At 34.5% G+C, this 14,443-nt stretch overlaps 7 protein-coding genes across 7 annotated transcripts; 4 read left to right on the top strand and 3 right to left on the bottom strand.

Annotated features, from left to right (window-relative positions):
- Nucleotides 1-374: 374 nt before the first annotated feature.
- TpMuguga_01g00680 (uncharacterized protein) lies at nt 375-1,061 on the top strand (the record flags this gene model as incomplete). The annotated part of the gene is made up of 1 exon (XM_761108.1): nt 375-1,061. One exon carries the CDS (start codon nt 375-377, stop codon nt 1,059-1,061), a length of 687 nt encoding a protein of 228 aa, XP_766201.1.
- A 60-nt stretch (nt 1,062-1,121) lies between these two features.
- Nucleotides 1,122-5,165, bottom strand: lsg1 (50S ribosome-binding GTPase family protein). The gene is made up of 6 exons (XM_061305040.1): nt 3,924-5,165; nt 3,301-3,378; nt 2,900-3,254; nt 2,770-2,845; nt 1,369-1,933; nt 1,122-1,216 (listed from the first exon to the last, which is right to left on the bottom strand). Exons 1-6 carry the CDS (start codon nt 4,983-4,985, stop codon nt 1,145-1,147), a joined length of 2,208 nt encoding a protein of 735 aa, XP_061161614.1. The 5' UTR covers nt 4,986-5,165; the 3' UTR covers nt 1,122-1,144.
- Nucleotides 5,166-5,241: 76 nt separating this feature from the next.
- Nucleotides 5,242-6,853, top strand: TpMuguga_01g02130 (Ribosomal protein L17 family protein; the record flags this gene model as incomplete). Its single annotated transcript, XM_061305185.1, has 6 exons — nt 5,242-5,342; nt 5,501-5,607; nt 5,777-5,960; nt 6,318-6,420; nt 6,566-6,637; nt 6,671-6,853. The coding sequence occupies 6 exons, from the start codon at nt 5,242-5,244 to the stop codon at nt 6,851-6,853; spliced, it is 750 nt and encodes a 249-aa protein (XP_061161989.1).
- A 165-nt stretch (nt 6,854-7,018) lies between these two features.
- COX2 (Cytochrome C oxidase subunit II periplasmic domain protein) lies at nt 7,019-7,504 on the top strand (the record flags this gene model as incomplete). Its single annotated transcript, XM_761111.2, has 1 exon — nt 7,019-7,504. One exon carries the CDS (start codon nt 7,019-7,021, stop codon nt 7,502-7,504), a length of 486 nt encoding a protein of 161 aa, XP_766204.2.
- Nucleotides 7,505-8,103: 599 nt separating this feature from the next.
- Nucleotides 8,104-9,894, bottom strand: TpMuguga_01g00684 (uncharacterized protein; the record flags this gene model as incomplete). Its single annotated transcript, XM_761112.1, has 1 exon — nt 8,104-9,894. The coding sequence occupies one exon, from the start codon at nt 9,892-9,894 to the stop codon at nt 8,104-8,106; it is 1,791 nt and encodes a 596-aa protein (XP_766205.1).
- An 863-nt stretch (nt 9,895-10,757) lies between these two features.
- Nucleotides 10,758-12,896, top strand: TpMuguga_01g00685 (uncharacterized protein; the record flags this gene model as incomplete). Its single annotated transcript, XM_761113.1, has 1 exon — nt 10,758-12,896. The coding sequence occupies one exon, from the start codon at nt 10,758-10,760 to the stop codon at nt 12,894-12,896; it is 2,139 nt and encodes a 712-aa protein (XP_766206.1).
- Nucleotides 12,897-13,501: 605 nt separating this feature from the next.
- Nucleotides 13,502-14,423, bottom strand: TpMuguga_01g02150 (uncharacterized protein; the record flags this gene model as incomplete). The annotated part of the gene is made up of 9 exons (XM_061305189.1): nt 13,502-13,549; nt 13,601-13,686; nt 13,716-13,728; nt 13,759-13,794; nt 13,836-13,921; nt 13,956-14,050; nt 14,149-14,284; nt 14,317-14,333; nt 14,365-14,423. 9 exons carry the CDS (start codon nt 14,421-14,423, stop codon nt 13,502-13,504), a joined length of 576 nt encoding a protein of 191 aa, XP_061161990.1.
- Between the last annotated feature and the right edge of the window lie 20 nt (nt 14,424-14,443).

Below are 14,443 nucleotides of genomic sequence, written 5' to 3' on the forward strand. Positions count from 1 at the left end.
ATACTATAACCTTAACTAGTATATTACTGTTAAGTACTTTAGTATATCTTAACTATTACTACTTTACTATACTCTTAACTACTGTATTGTTCTTAACTACTGTACTATAGTATATATTTAGTACTACTACAGTGCTATAATCTTAATCCCAGACACCTAATAATTATACTACTATACTAATATACTATGTATAATATACTATAATATATATTATATACTGTGTATATATGTATATTAGTAGGAGTATCCTAGGTACAATACTAAAGTACACTATACACAATTACTACACCTTAAATAAGTATTGTAATAATATTTACAAGTTATTTACAGTATAATTAAAGCCTAAATTACAAATTTTATAGGTATTGGTAAGAATGTACTGGCCCTACCAACGCCTTACTGGACCCTCCGAAACACTCAAAATAATACTAATATTGTTAATTATGGCTGCGGAATTACAGTATAAAGCTGAGACCAAGAATGGGAAACCTGTTCTCTACTCCAGAACTGACACTCAAGGTGAGTGGGACGACATAACACACACTAGACACAACTTGGATGATTTGGAACTCTATGACTTAGAATTGAATTTAACAAAGTTCTCTCAGTGTCCAGCATTTCTACATGGGTTTACCATTAGGATTATTACTCTTTTCCTCTGCTACCACATTAAGATGGGTGACAAGTTACTATGGTCCTATTGCATGGAACCTTACCAAGGATTACCCACTGAAATACTATTCAATTTGAAGAACAACACTATGAATTTATTGTTTAAGGAGAATAGATTGGAGAACTTGAGTATGGAGGGGTATTTGACTGACTGGGTGGAGCCTGGGAAATTACTTGAAAAACCTGACGACTGGAAGTTCATAGAAAATGGTGACACAGAGGCATGTTTGTTTAATGAGGAGGATCCCTGCTTAGGGTTACAAATTCTAGGCAAAAGCGTCTGGATACACAATGAAAACGAACCCTATCCAATCTCTGTAATTCTCGCAGAAAACACCAACACTCTCGTCTTCCCAAATTACTACACACAATTCGATCTTCCACATTAACACAATATTATACATAGTATTATACTGTAGATAGTATTGTATAATTAGTATGTTATGTAGTAGATTAGATGTTTTTGGGGAGATTATGAGGGGTTCTTTCTCTTCCCCTTGATTAAAAATCGCATCTTCCTCTTTGTTATTCTCACTTTATCCTCCTACAAATATTTACAGTGTGTAAATTAGTGTGTAAATAGTAAGGGAGTAAATAAGTAAGTGTGTAAATAAGTAAGTGTGTAGTAGGGGAGTAAATAGGAGTCCTGGAGGGAGTAAACTATACAACTTTTAGTACAAGCACCGCAAAGCAAACCTTGTGTATCTGTTGTTTTAGCCATTTATTAACATTATCCTCATCCTGTTTAGACTCGCCCAAAGTCTTAATCCTCATCTTCTCCATTACATCCACCAAACCCTCAGAACTTTCAACACTATTCCCATTTTCTACACTGTTCCCACTTTCTACACTGTCAATACTATTACTCAGTGTATAGCTAGTGTTGGTGGGAGGTAGTTTGCAGTATAGTAAATGCCCTTGAGTGAAATCGTTGATGATGAGTTTGGCTGCTCTGGTGTGGTCTAGTTGACCACCTTTACCGGCTGAAATGTAATTCCTATTCTTACACAACTCCTCCAATACCTTCACACTGTACAATACTCTCACCCCTTCACTCATTCCGTCAGCATTCACACTTTTGGACGTAGTGTTAGTGTTATTCACACTATTGGAAGTAGTGTTAGTATTATTCACACTATTGGACGTAGTGTTAGTATGTTTCAGAGTGATGAGACACTGATTGATGTCAATGTCGTATCGTTTACAGACTTGGTGCGGTATTAAATTACATATCAACTGCACAGCCACAGTCATGTCACCCCTAAATTAAACATACAATAGTATTATACAAGTTTTAGTAGTGTAAATAGGGGACTGGGTTGTCGGGGAGTCAAGCACATAGCAACAGTAGTAAGTAAGTGGTAAATTTAGTATTTTAGCTATTTAGACAGGATAATTTTAGTTGTTTTAGAGTTATAATTAGGGAATTTTATATTTATTTTGTTAATTTAGGGGAGGGTTCTAGGTTTAGTTAGCTCAGAAATCTAATTAATTTAGGATAATTTAAGGTAAATTTAGTGTTAATTTAGGGTAATAACTGGAAATTTTAGCTCTAACAGATGGATAATAGTGGTTAAAAGTACCATGGTACAGTGCTGGAGTACATAATTAATCCTAATTTTCTATACTAATTAACAACATTTTAAAGCAAAATAAAAGCATTTTTATGACTAAAACATCAATAGGAATGTGTTAGAATTGTTTAATTTAATTTCCGGAATAGTCGAAAATTTTTCATTTTTCAGGAACCCAAATGTCACTTTTGGGTCCGGGCCATTTGGCCAAAATTCAAAATTTTTATTTTTAACTAATTTCAACCCAAATCAACAAATTAATCATTGTTGAGAATCAGAAAATTATTATAAAGTGGGAATTAACTGTGTAACGGTGCTACAGTACAGCTTGACACGGCCCAGACAATACCCTCAGTACCCTAACTATATACCCATACTATTACTATACTATTACTATTAGTATACTATAAATGTATGTATTAGTAAATATGGTTAGTGGAATTGAGTAATTAATGAGTAGAGGGAGAGGGAGCTGTGTAATAAATGTGTGAGCGTTAGCAAGCACCGTAACGGCGTAACTTACTTGAAATGTGCCGTGGAGATAATACTATTAATCAGCAAATGATACTTTGTAGACACCAAATTCGGGAATATCAATCCTACACCAATAATTAACTAATATCTTAGTGTAAATGAACTGAGTAGTATAGTGCCTGGACAGTCGCATAGGATAATGTCAGAATTCTTGAGTGGTAGTGTTTGAATGTGTTTAGTTTTCCCAGGTTGTGTTCCTACACATGTCCTGGTACTCTCCATTAAACAGTTTATCAGTGAACTCTTGCCAACGTTCGGATATCCCACAAACCCAACCACGTACTTCTCTTCCACGTCAACACTCACTCTCTTATAATACTTTATCCTCTCCAATAATAACTCAACATTATATATCCTACTGTCCAAATCGGGGTACTCAGTTATGGAACAGGTGTTGACACTACTGACACTGTTGACACTGTTGACAGTGTTGGAATTTGAATTTAGGGTAGAAAAGAACAGGTAATCAACGCCCTGAAGGGGATTAAACAGGTGTAAAAATGAGTAACTAAGTTGAAACTTGTGATTTGAAGTAGTGAGCCCACTTGGTCCTTAAGTCCTCAGTTAAGAAATCGGCCTTATTCAGTACCAATATAAACTACAGAAAATGATTAAATATGCTTAATTAAGGGGCAAAATATGCGTAATTAAGGGGTAAAATATGACTAATTAAGGGTAAAATATGCGTATTTAAGAGATAAAAAATGACTAAAATAGTACTAAAATGACTAAAAAACACATAAATAAACTCTAAAATAGAGGTAAAAAATGACTAAATATGACTAAATAACCCCTAAATTAAGCCTAAATATGCTTAAAATAACACTAAAAATAGATAAAAATAGTACTAAAAAATGACTAAATAAAGACCAAACTAAAGATAAATAAGAGCTAAATAACACTAAAAATAGCTGAAAATAAGACCAAATAAGACCAAAATAGAGCTAAATAACCCCTAAATATGCATAAAATTTGACTAAAATAGCTCAAAAATGTGTAAAAATATGCCTAAATTATGCCTAAATTATGCCTAAAATAAGACCAAAATAAAGCTAAAAATGGGTAAAAATATGCTTAAAATAGCCCTAAAATGACTAAAATATGCTTAAATAGTACTAAAAATAGGGTAAAAAAGTGGAATACGTGTTTATGTTGATTGATTTGTTTGATATAATTTTCGAGGTCTTTGACTCTGAAGAAGAGCGGGTCTCTTGCGTCTAGGATGATTAGCACCAGGTGACTCCGCTCAATCACGCGCCACAGCTGACGCCAGAACTCCAAGTTCTTCTCATACGGCGTCATTGTACTTTTTTCACGGAGTTCAACCTCACTCAAAATACTGCGCCACTTGTAAAAGTTACGCAACTCTATCCGGTCCCACTCCTCCACACTCAAATTCTCTATTCTTATCCTCTTACTCTCGGATATTACGTAGTTTATATATGAAGTTACCGGGGTTTCCGTTACGGCGTCTTCCGTTACGGGGTTAGGTTCCACGGGATCTGTACTGTCCACATCTTCTCCAGATCCTACACTATCCCTTGTATTGCTAGGAGTATCCATGGTACTGTCTACAGTGTCTTCAGTGTCTTCTGTGGAATCATCTCTCAGTGGCGTTTCCACATCCCCTACACTATCTTCAGAGTGTTGTGAATTTAGGGTAAAATTAACCCCTGCAGGAGAACTCAAACTATTTACGGAGTTATTTCTATTAATGATACGCCTCGGGGTGTGTACAGATTTGACCAAATGCCCGTGCATGAACTGGTCTACGATCTTCTTATTTCTCCTTTTAAAGTATTTTCTACTGTTATTCTTCTCTCTTTCTCTATTTAACTTTGTTATCAGTACCTTTTCCTGTGTTGTGAAGTGGTATATCCTCCGGGGCACGGGGATCTCCGGGAACTCATTTTCATCACTTTGTAAACTATTTTGGATACTATTCTGTATACAACTGAGTAACTCCGATGTCAGGGATGTGTTTTTAACTTCCCTGAGCACTTTTCTGTTACTCAGGAATTGCTCCAAATTGTTCAGTTTCCCAATGATATACTCGTCCAAATCATTCCTCTCATACACAGAATTCTCTTTTCTAACGAGAATACTATTGAGAGATTGCGACTGCTGACGGTATAGAATGTCATGAGCTAACGTACGACCTATGGTACCATGCTTCCCGCCCTTCTGTGACTTACCACCGCCCATACTCAACACATACTAATCTGTTTTATGTTATTATAGTAGGAGTAGTATTAGAGTAAAGGGAGGGAGATTAGGGGAGAGGGAGCGAGATTTGGAAATTTTGAAAAATTTAAAAATATTTAAAATAATTTAAAATTTTTAAAATAATTTAAAATATTTAAAATAAATAAAATTTTGAAAATGTGAAAATATAAAATTGAATTAATATAACGTCACCACAGATTCCACCGGCACATTATCCACTAGTATAAATATTTGTATGGGATTTAGTGTGACTTGTAAGTTTGTGAGTTTGGGTTTGCGGACTCGCGTTTTTCGTAAATTCCGGGGACAGCCGAATAAATCCTATGACTGGATCAGGTATTCCGTTACGGTGCTTGTACCCACTCAGTTATCCAGTTATTCCCCCAATTATTCTCTCACCAACTCGTTAATTACTTAATTACTTAATTACTTAGTTATACCATGGGAGTTAGGGCTTTATATTTTCTGATTACCCTGGGAAAATAATATTGTAGAAACAATGTGGACAAATTAATAAGGAACGGGAGGCTAGAATTAACCCTACCAAGAGCCAAAGAATTACAACAATACGTCGAAGAACTCATTTATCACGCCAAAATACGTAATCACTCAATTACACAATCACTCAATTATACAATTTGTTAAATATATAATTAGTTAAATACGTAATAACTTAAATACGTAGTTAGTTAAATATATAATTAGTTAAATATATAATTAGTTAAATATATAATTAGTTAAATATATAATTAACTTTGTGAAATTGTTAGATACTGAGGACTCAGATTTGTTGGTGGAGAGTGTGATAAGAACGCCAGAGTGTCGAAGTTTATTATATGAAAAATATGTTCCTCTCTATAAAGACCGACAGTTCTTCTTCACCCGCGTTGTTAATCAATACAAACTCAGACAAAGAGATTCAGCTCCATTAGCATATATAGAACTTGTTAACACGTACGTTACGGTGCTTGCATACGCTTATCTATGTAGTTTCTACAGATAGCCACCCCAATGGGACTCTCTTTGTCCCTCGGTTACTAGTTCCTCATATCTATACTAGTTATTTACACATCCCCATTATTTTACAATTTGCAACCTTTTTGATATTTATTTTACATTTGTTAATTGTTTTTTGGTAAATGTGTAGTTACTGCAGCAGATTAGATAGTTATTTTCCTCGGTAAATCGTAACCCGATCAACTTTTGCATTTTATTTTTTTAACCCCCAATTAACATAAATTATTGTTAATTTTGATCAATTTAGTTAATTACCAGTTGATAGTACCAATTACGTAATAATAATTTCTGTAGAGAGAACGAGATATATCCTGCGAAACCTGTGGGAATTGACAAGTTAAATCACATTCTAAACCTCATGAAATCAACCCGAAGAGATTATCGCAAATATCATAACGTATCACTACACATTTCTTACACATTCTTACACATTTACACATTTTTACACATTTTTTACACACTAATGTGTCTTTTTTACACATTTTTTACACATTTACATAGTTAATAATATACGTAAAAAGTAAATAGTAATAAATGAGTAGTACGGTAGGAAAATGGGACTAATTGACAAAGATGGAAATTTAATAAATAAAATACAAATCAACACAAAACCCGTAAACACAATTAATTAATTAATTAATATTTAGTGGTATGAGGAGGGAAATATTGAGACGGTGGACGAAACAAGTTTATCCGATGAAAAGGTGAGAAGAAGACTAGAAATGATACGTAAAGTTGAGGTTGTAAATGGTAAAGTCATTGAACCCTTCAACACACTTTATCAACCAAACACCGCCACAGTTAAAAAAACACTCAGATTCAATCCATAACCTTTTAATACTAATTTTTATATACTAATTTATTATTATATTTATTATATTTATTTTTATATTTATTATATATATTTTTATTTATACTGTCGGGTTCACAAATTTATTTATTTAAATTGTTAAATTTATTTTAAATGATGAAAATTTTAATAATAAAATAAATCAATGTTGAGAGGGATATTGGAAAGTATTTTGGGTAATGTGTATGCGGAAGGTCCGTTGTTGGACAGTGATTTGGAGCGTTCTAGGGAGCGTTACCCAATCCCTAAGAAATACTTGGACAACCCCGAACTTATCCCGAAGTATTACTCATTTCAGTCCAATTTAGTCACGGACGAAGATTTACAGCCTGGAATGTTACGTCAGCTGGAAGTAGACAAACGACTCACATTGCCTACAAGAACTCATATAAGATTTTTAGTAACTGCTACTGATGTTTTACACTCCTGGTCAGTGCCGTCACTGGGTATTAAAGTGGACGCTGTTCCCGGAAGACTAACGAGGATTAACACTTTTATCCTAAGGGAAGGCGTTTTCTACGGCCAGTGCAGTGAAATGTGCGGTACTTTACACGGCTTCATGCCCATCGTAGTCGAGGCAGTTTCACCCGAAAAGTACGCAGAACACGCTAAAAAATATTATCAAGACTAATTTATACACTTTTTATACACTTTTATACAGTTCATTTGTGTGTTCTTAGGGGTTAATTATGTGCTAATTAGTATTATTTAGAGGTTAATTTAGTAGTATTTAGAGGTTATTTAGAGCTATTTTACACATTTTGAGCATAATTTAGAGCTATTTTACACATTTTGAGCATAATTTAGAGCTAATTTATAGCTTATTTAGGCATAATTTAGAGCTTATTTAGAGTATTTTAACCATATTTTAGTGTTATTTAAAGGTAATTTAGGCGTAATTTAGGCCTATTTTAGGTTAATTTTAGTAGTATTTTAGAGGTTTTTTAGAGGTATTTAGAGGTATTTTAGGCCTTATCTAGGGTTATTTAGAGGTAATTTAGGGTTAATTTATCTATATTTTAGGCTTATTTCAGTACTAATTTAGAGGTATTTAGGTGTTAATTAGAGCTATTTTACACATTTTAAGCATATTTTAGAGGTTATTTAGGGTTTTAATGCCTTAGAATTACCTATATATTATACTCTATATACTATACATATACTATACTATATACTATATATACTATATATTATATATGTGTATAGTAGTATGAGTATATTAGGGTAAGGTTAATGTTGTTTGTATGTGGAATTCCCTTTGGATATTAGGGATATTTGCCCGTTGGAGAGTTTAAATCTCTTGACGGTTTTATCTCTAAAGTATAAATTAACTTTATTTTCGAGTATTTGGAGTATGAGAAAGTCCAGTTCTGTGATCACGCCCTTCTCTCTAGATGCCCAAATTTCCTGCTCTTTATACATTATCCTATGACAAGCTGCGTAAGGTTTAACGTAAAGTTGAAATTTAGTGAAATGAGTAATAATATTTGGATATCTGATCTCATCGCCACGCCTGTCAATCATCCTCAAAGTGCCCAAATTTAACGTTTTCCCAGTTATCTCCTGCCAATTATCCATACAACTGAAGAAATGAATTGTATAGTTTCTCTTTTGTCCCAAGAGGTATTTAACTCCAGGACCATCAAATAATATTACCCTCACTATAGGCTCGTCATAGTTGTCAGTTGACCAAATCAACCTCTTATCCATACTATTAGTAGGTTTATCCATACTATTGGTGGGTTTATCCACAGTATTCGGGGTGTTATCAGTGGTGTTAGAGGATTTATCAGTGGTTTTATCTGGTGAGTTATGTTTTTTGAAAAGAGAATTATATTTTTCAGTGAGAGATCTCGTGTGTTTTTGTAGAAAATTGTACTTTTCATCCAGAGATTTGGGGATCTTATACGATAAATCTGTGGATTTATCCCTTAGATTCTCGTTATTTTCCAGAACAGTGAGCTTTTTATCTATAGAACTAAGCGTTTGATCGATGAAATTTAGTGTCTCATCTATCGATTTAAGCGTTTCGTCCAGACTAATAGTGGCTTCTTCAGTACCTGAGGATTCTACAGTAGCTCCCTCACTACCAGAAATCTGATCCTTATGAGTGGATTCTATGATATTAGTAATGCCAAACCCTAGCCCGCATGTGTATTCGATATACTTATCACTTTTTCGGTATACAATTCCTTTTTTAGGTTTTCTTATTGTAATGTCCAATTCTACAAATGTGGCATCGTCTTCAGAATCTGTTGATCTTTCAACAGATTCTTCATATGTTTTTCTATCACTTTCTTCCAACACATTTTCATCTTGAGCTTGACTAGAAGATTCCAGAAACGCTTGAACGGGATCAACATAGGAATCAATTGACATGTCAATGTTATTGACAAATTCGTAATATTCCGGAAACTCATATTTAAACGGTCTTTTACACATTAATCCTGATCTGACAACTCTAGCAACTCCCTCCATTTTATCATTCACGAGCTTAATATTTCTTATATTTGACTCTAGAGTTATTTTTATCGAACTTTGGAACTGGATACTAATGCTATTTTCCAGAAGATTGTACTGTAAATTCCGGGCCAGTTTAGGGCCAAACCTTTCCCTCCATTTCTCATCAAAATTAAAGTCCAGCACATACTTAAAATGATTCAAATACACAACATAACTTTTACTCAGCTGTTCTATAGATTTTAGATCATTTTTATCTTCAAAATAGAATTTTAGTTCTCTCATGTTAAATCTATGTTTCGTCATGTTACTCCAGAGCTTCCCCCTGTTATCCCAGACAAATAACGTAAAATTGTAATTTTTATGCAAAATTGCCATGTACTTCATTGACAAATATGCACACACTGAGACTTCATACGCCATCAACAACGTGTTATCAGTTTCCCAAATTACATCAACCACACGCGTGTCAGGATTGGACTCAATGACTTTGTTGATTAGTAACACTGTGACAGGTTTGTAGTCGAGGAATTTCTTTATTAACCCTTGACCATCTTGCATCAGCTCATGGCTGCTTGAGTGTTGCACAACGTATTTTGCCGTGTCAACATTCTTGTAATTACTTATGTCAACTGTTAGATTCTTCAACTCAACCCATTGGAAGTTAATTTTCTCAATTCTCTTGAAGTCGCCGTTGATTAGAAACAGTGAGACCGCAGTGATTTCACTGCACTGGGTGTATTTTATCACTCTGCTAACGCGTTCACTAATCTTATTAGCCTTGTAAATGAGCTTAAAACTGTGTTTGAGGGGATACTTTTCGACAATTTTATCAAAGGCAAATCCTTCCCTTGCAATGTATTCCTGGGAGTTTTCCCGGTCAAAATGCTCAAAAACACTCGTGGAATGCTCAAATCTCAAGTCCAACACCACCGGCACAAAACGGGACTCGAAATTTCCAAATTTCGGGTTCAAAAATCCGTTGTCCAGACATTTTCCCAGCCTTAAAATCTGTTACATAATTAATAATTTAATTATTTACTTACACATAATATTATTAGTATCAGCTGCGCCAACTCCATCCTACACACAGAAATATTAATTTTACCGTGTCAAATAAGTTTAAGATAATAATAAAATTAGTTATTTAGAGTAAAAGTTGATGTTTTTGAGTAATAAAATTAAAGTATTAATGGTTTGGGAAAGTGATTTCACGTGTGCAGAACCTTGCGCCCAGTCCCAGACATTAACATATTTTTTACCCTTAAATATACATTAATTAGCTGTTAAATTACTTAAATTAATGCCTTAAAATAGTTAATTAATAGTATTAAGAGATGCTTTACTAAGGGTTTATGACAATTGGCTAGCTAAATTGACGTGTCCTGATAGAACTAACTGAGTTATAAATAATATTGTTAAAAATGTATTGGCAAGTGATTCAGTTTGGATATCCGCAATTTCTTGCCATTATGAGAAATGGTAAACCATTTGTAATAAGAAAAAATGGTTTACACGAGCCTTGGTACAGTGTCACTCATCTCAGATATGACATTGCCAAATTACTTTTCACAGATGTTGATGGCAGAGATTACAATTACCTCCAGTGTGACGTAGAATTGTATGAATTAATTGTCGTAACTGAGTTTAAGTTTAAGTGTAGGAAGGTCTGGTTTGACGGCAAACTTTGCTGGAGACTACCGTCCGATGCTAAGGAATTTCCTAAATATTTGGCATTTCACCTGAGATATAATCAAATGTATCTTATGTTCTCTAAATTAAGGATGGAGAGACTGGATTTGGAGAATCCTCAGGTCGATGATGGTGAGATTGAACGTCCTGTGTCTCTAAAAAGAAGAGTTCAAAATGATAATAGAATAGTTAACAAGGCTAAAAAACCTCGTAAAAATGAGTTAATTCCGGTTCAAAATGCTATAGAGCCCAGTATAGAGGAGGTTGACGGTGGCTCCACCAGCCTCAATATACCCAGGCTTGAGCCTATAGAGCAGCAATCTGAAAATTGTTCAATACCTCAAGAAATGACATTAGAAAGTTCTAATTTACCTAATATTGTTATTAGAATTGAATTACTGGGAAAGAATGACAGGGACATACTAAGGTTGTTCCAGGAAAACTGGCACAAAATTATCTTATGCAATGGATATAATTCGACTTCTAATAATAACATTTACCGTTACAAGCTTGATAAAAAGTTCCTGAGCAAGAGGTTTAGAAGGAATTGTGTTAGAGAACTTATTGAATCAATTGACTTCTACAGGGAACAGAAGATTTTAGTCTTCGGAACTCCCACCAAATTCTCTGTGTACAGGCTGGAAAACAACAAGTGGACCGAGGAACACTATGTTATTCCACCGATAAAACTGTGCAGAAGGGGAAATTCCAGTGGATCTGCTACATTGTCCAGTGACCAATACAGTATCGAGTTAACCATGGTAGGAGGTATACATTTTGTGTTTAGAGTAAAAGAGGGTATGAAATGTGTCGAGGTAAAGTTCGGAGATCGTCCTGTATGGAGGAATAATAATAAAAACCCAAACTTTATCAGGACTTTGGTGTACAGTTTGACAGATGGCAGCATGTTGGTGGAGAGTAACAGATTTGTTAAGTGTACAAAGGTGAATAATAAATGGATTAATGAGTCTCAAAAGCCTTGGTATTTAAGGCATTACGCTGAGGACCTGGGTGGGTTAATTCCAATTTACATGGACAGTGTGATTCAAGGAAATGGACAAAAGTTCTTACTTGACTATCAAAATGTAGAATTTGACCTTGTTAAGTACCGTGAAAATGTTATTTGGAGGCGTAATCCAGGTCAGTCAATTCCCGAAACTGTAAAATGTTACTTTGGATATGCCATCAGACTACATCTCCAATTTCAGCATAAATTTACTTATTACGTACTGAAAAGAGATGAGCTTACTGAGGAACACTATCCAATTCCACCAATCAGACTACTCAGTGAATACGAGGGTAACACTAGAGAACTAAGTTCCGAAGATTATAGTGTACAACTTAGTGTCAGGGGTGATGTTAAAATTGTTTATACTCTCACAAATGGAGTGTGTACCCTTGTTAAATATGCTGATAGAGTAATTTGGAGTTGTAGAACTGGTGAGGAACCACTCCATGTAGTTTACGCCATAGATAGTGGAAGAATTGAAATTATTTTTGAGGATAAAATCCTTTTACTCTATTCAAAAAATCCCAACTCTATTGTACAAACCATCGAAATTCCGCCTGAACTTACCTTGCACAAGAGAAATGAACTGGGAGAAACTGTACAACTCAGTCCTCTAGAGTACAGAGTCCAGTTATGTTATAAATCTGGATTGAGATACACGCCTAACGATGACATTATTTGTACTGAACTTAGACACAATGGGACAGTAGTCTGGAACTACACTGAAGGAGAACCCCAACCCCTATCATTCATTTACCACCTTAAAAATTTGAGAATTTCCGTAAAGCTCCACTATAAACCTTCGCTACAGTATCAACTCCAACACAACCAATGGATCCTTACCACACACAACAACAATTAATCTAATCACTCAGTATACTATACACATACTATATACACTATAGTATATTATATATAGTATATTATATATAGTATATTATATATAGTATAGTATAGTATATGTAGTATAGTTAAAGTAGCTCCCTCTAGGGGTATATATTTAAGTATAGTTATACAGTATTAGAGGTATAGTATTATAGGTATAGTATTATAGGTATAGGTGTTACGTGTCTGGGTTTACGTATTACTAACACTATAGTAACATAGTATATTAGCATATATATTATTAGCTCCCTCTCCCTTACCTAGTTCCTCTGTATTATTAGCTCCCTCTCGGGGTATGTAATTAAGTAGCTCCCTCTCCCTTATATATTAAGATAGCTCCCTCTAGGGGTATATTATTAGCTCCCTCTAGGGGTATATTATTAGCTCCCTCTAGGGGTATTATAGTTATATAGTTAAGTATCTCCCTCTAGGGGTATTATAGTTATATAGTTAATTAGCTCCCTATTGGGGTATATAGTATTAGGTATTAGGTATATACTAAAGTAGCTCCCTCTCGGGGTATATAATTCTAAGTATATAGTTAATTAGCTCCCTCTCGGGGTATACAGTTAACGTATGATATTAAGTTTTACAGGGAAACTCCGCGTTACAAACCGCCTCAAATTGCTCCTAAACCCAATCCACTCAGCCCCAAAATACATAAATATATCAACTAAATACCTTCATTGTGTGATTGAAGAAGGATAAATTGGCTATGGTATGACATGGCCCGGTGTAACCCTCAGGCGCTATACAGTCCCTCCCAACTACAACATCATAACACTCCATCAATTACCCAGCCTCCATTCCTACACATTTTTACACACTTATTCAATCACCTCTGGACATCTCACGTCATAATTCTTCATACAATTCTACGACAATATTAACTCAATAATTACTTAGTAATCATTACTTTGCACGTGAATTGAGTGTTACACTTGATTGACCACAGTATTTTCTGTGTTAATTCCATCTCCTCAGGGATTTCCACACAGTTTCCTAAACCATAAGATTATTGTAGTGATGGAATTACCCCTGTAAGCACCTGTTGGAACGCAGGAATTATCAATTTTAACCCAGTTCTTCGGACATTTAGTCATGTCCCTAACACATAATTCTGTTCCTCCCCTATACAATTACTCTTAGGTGGGAAATTAAGGTAAAGTTAGGGAAACGCTAGGATATGATCGGGCTGGAAAAATAACTGGAAAATACAATTTTAATACCATTTGACGTGGCACTGATGTTGTAGAATTGATTTATCTTTGATATTATTGGCGGTGATAATATGTTTGGAGCAGGGGCCGTGGTATGACAAAGGCGCTTCACATATCTCAGGCGTTACATAACTCATACTCCAGCCTAATTGCTATAGAAATTGTGTAAAAAATTACCCTTGGGACATAAATCACTAAAAAAAAATTTACACACCTGAAACTTACACATTCTCCACAACTTCCAATGATAATATTATTAAACTTATTATTCCCAATTTTTTCATTAAAAATTTTATTTTACCTT

Source organism: Theileria parva, chromosome 1, assembly GCF_000165365.1.
Source record: "Theileria parva strain Muguga chromosome 1, complete sequence, whole genome shotgun sequence".
In the NCBI taxonomy this organism is placed as follows: Eukaryota; Apicomplexa; class Aconoidasida; order Piroplasmida; family Theileriidae; genus Theileria; species Theileria parva.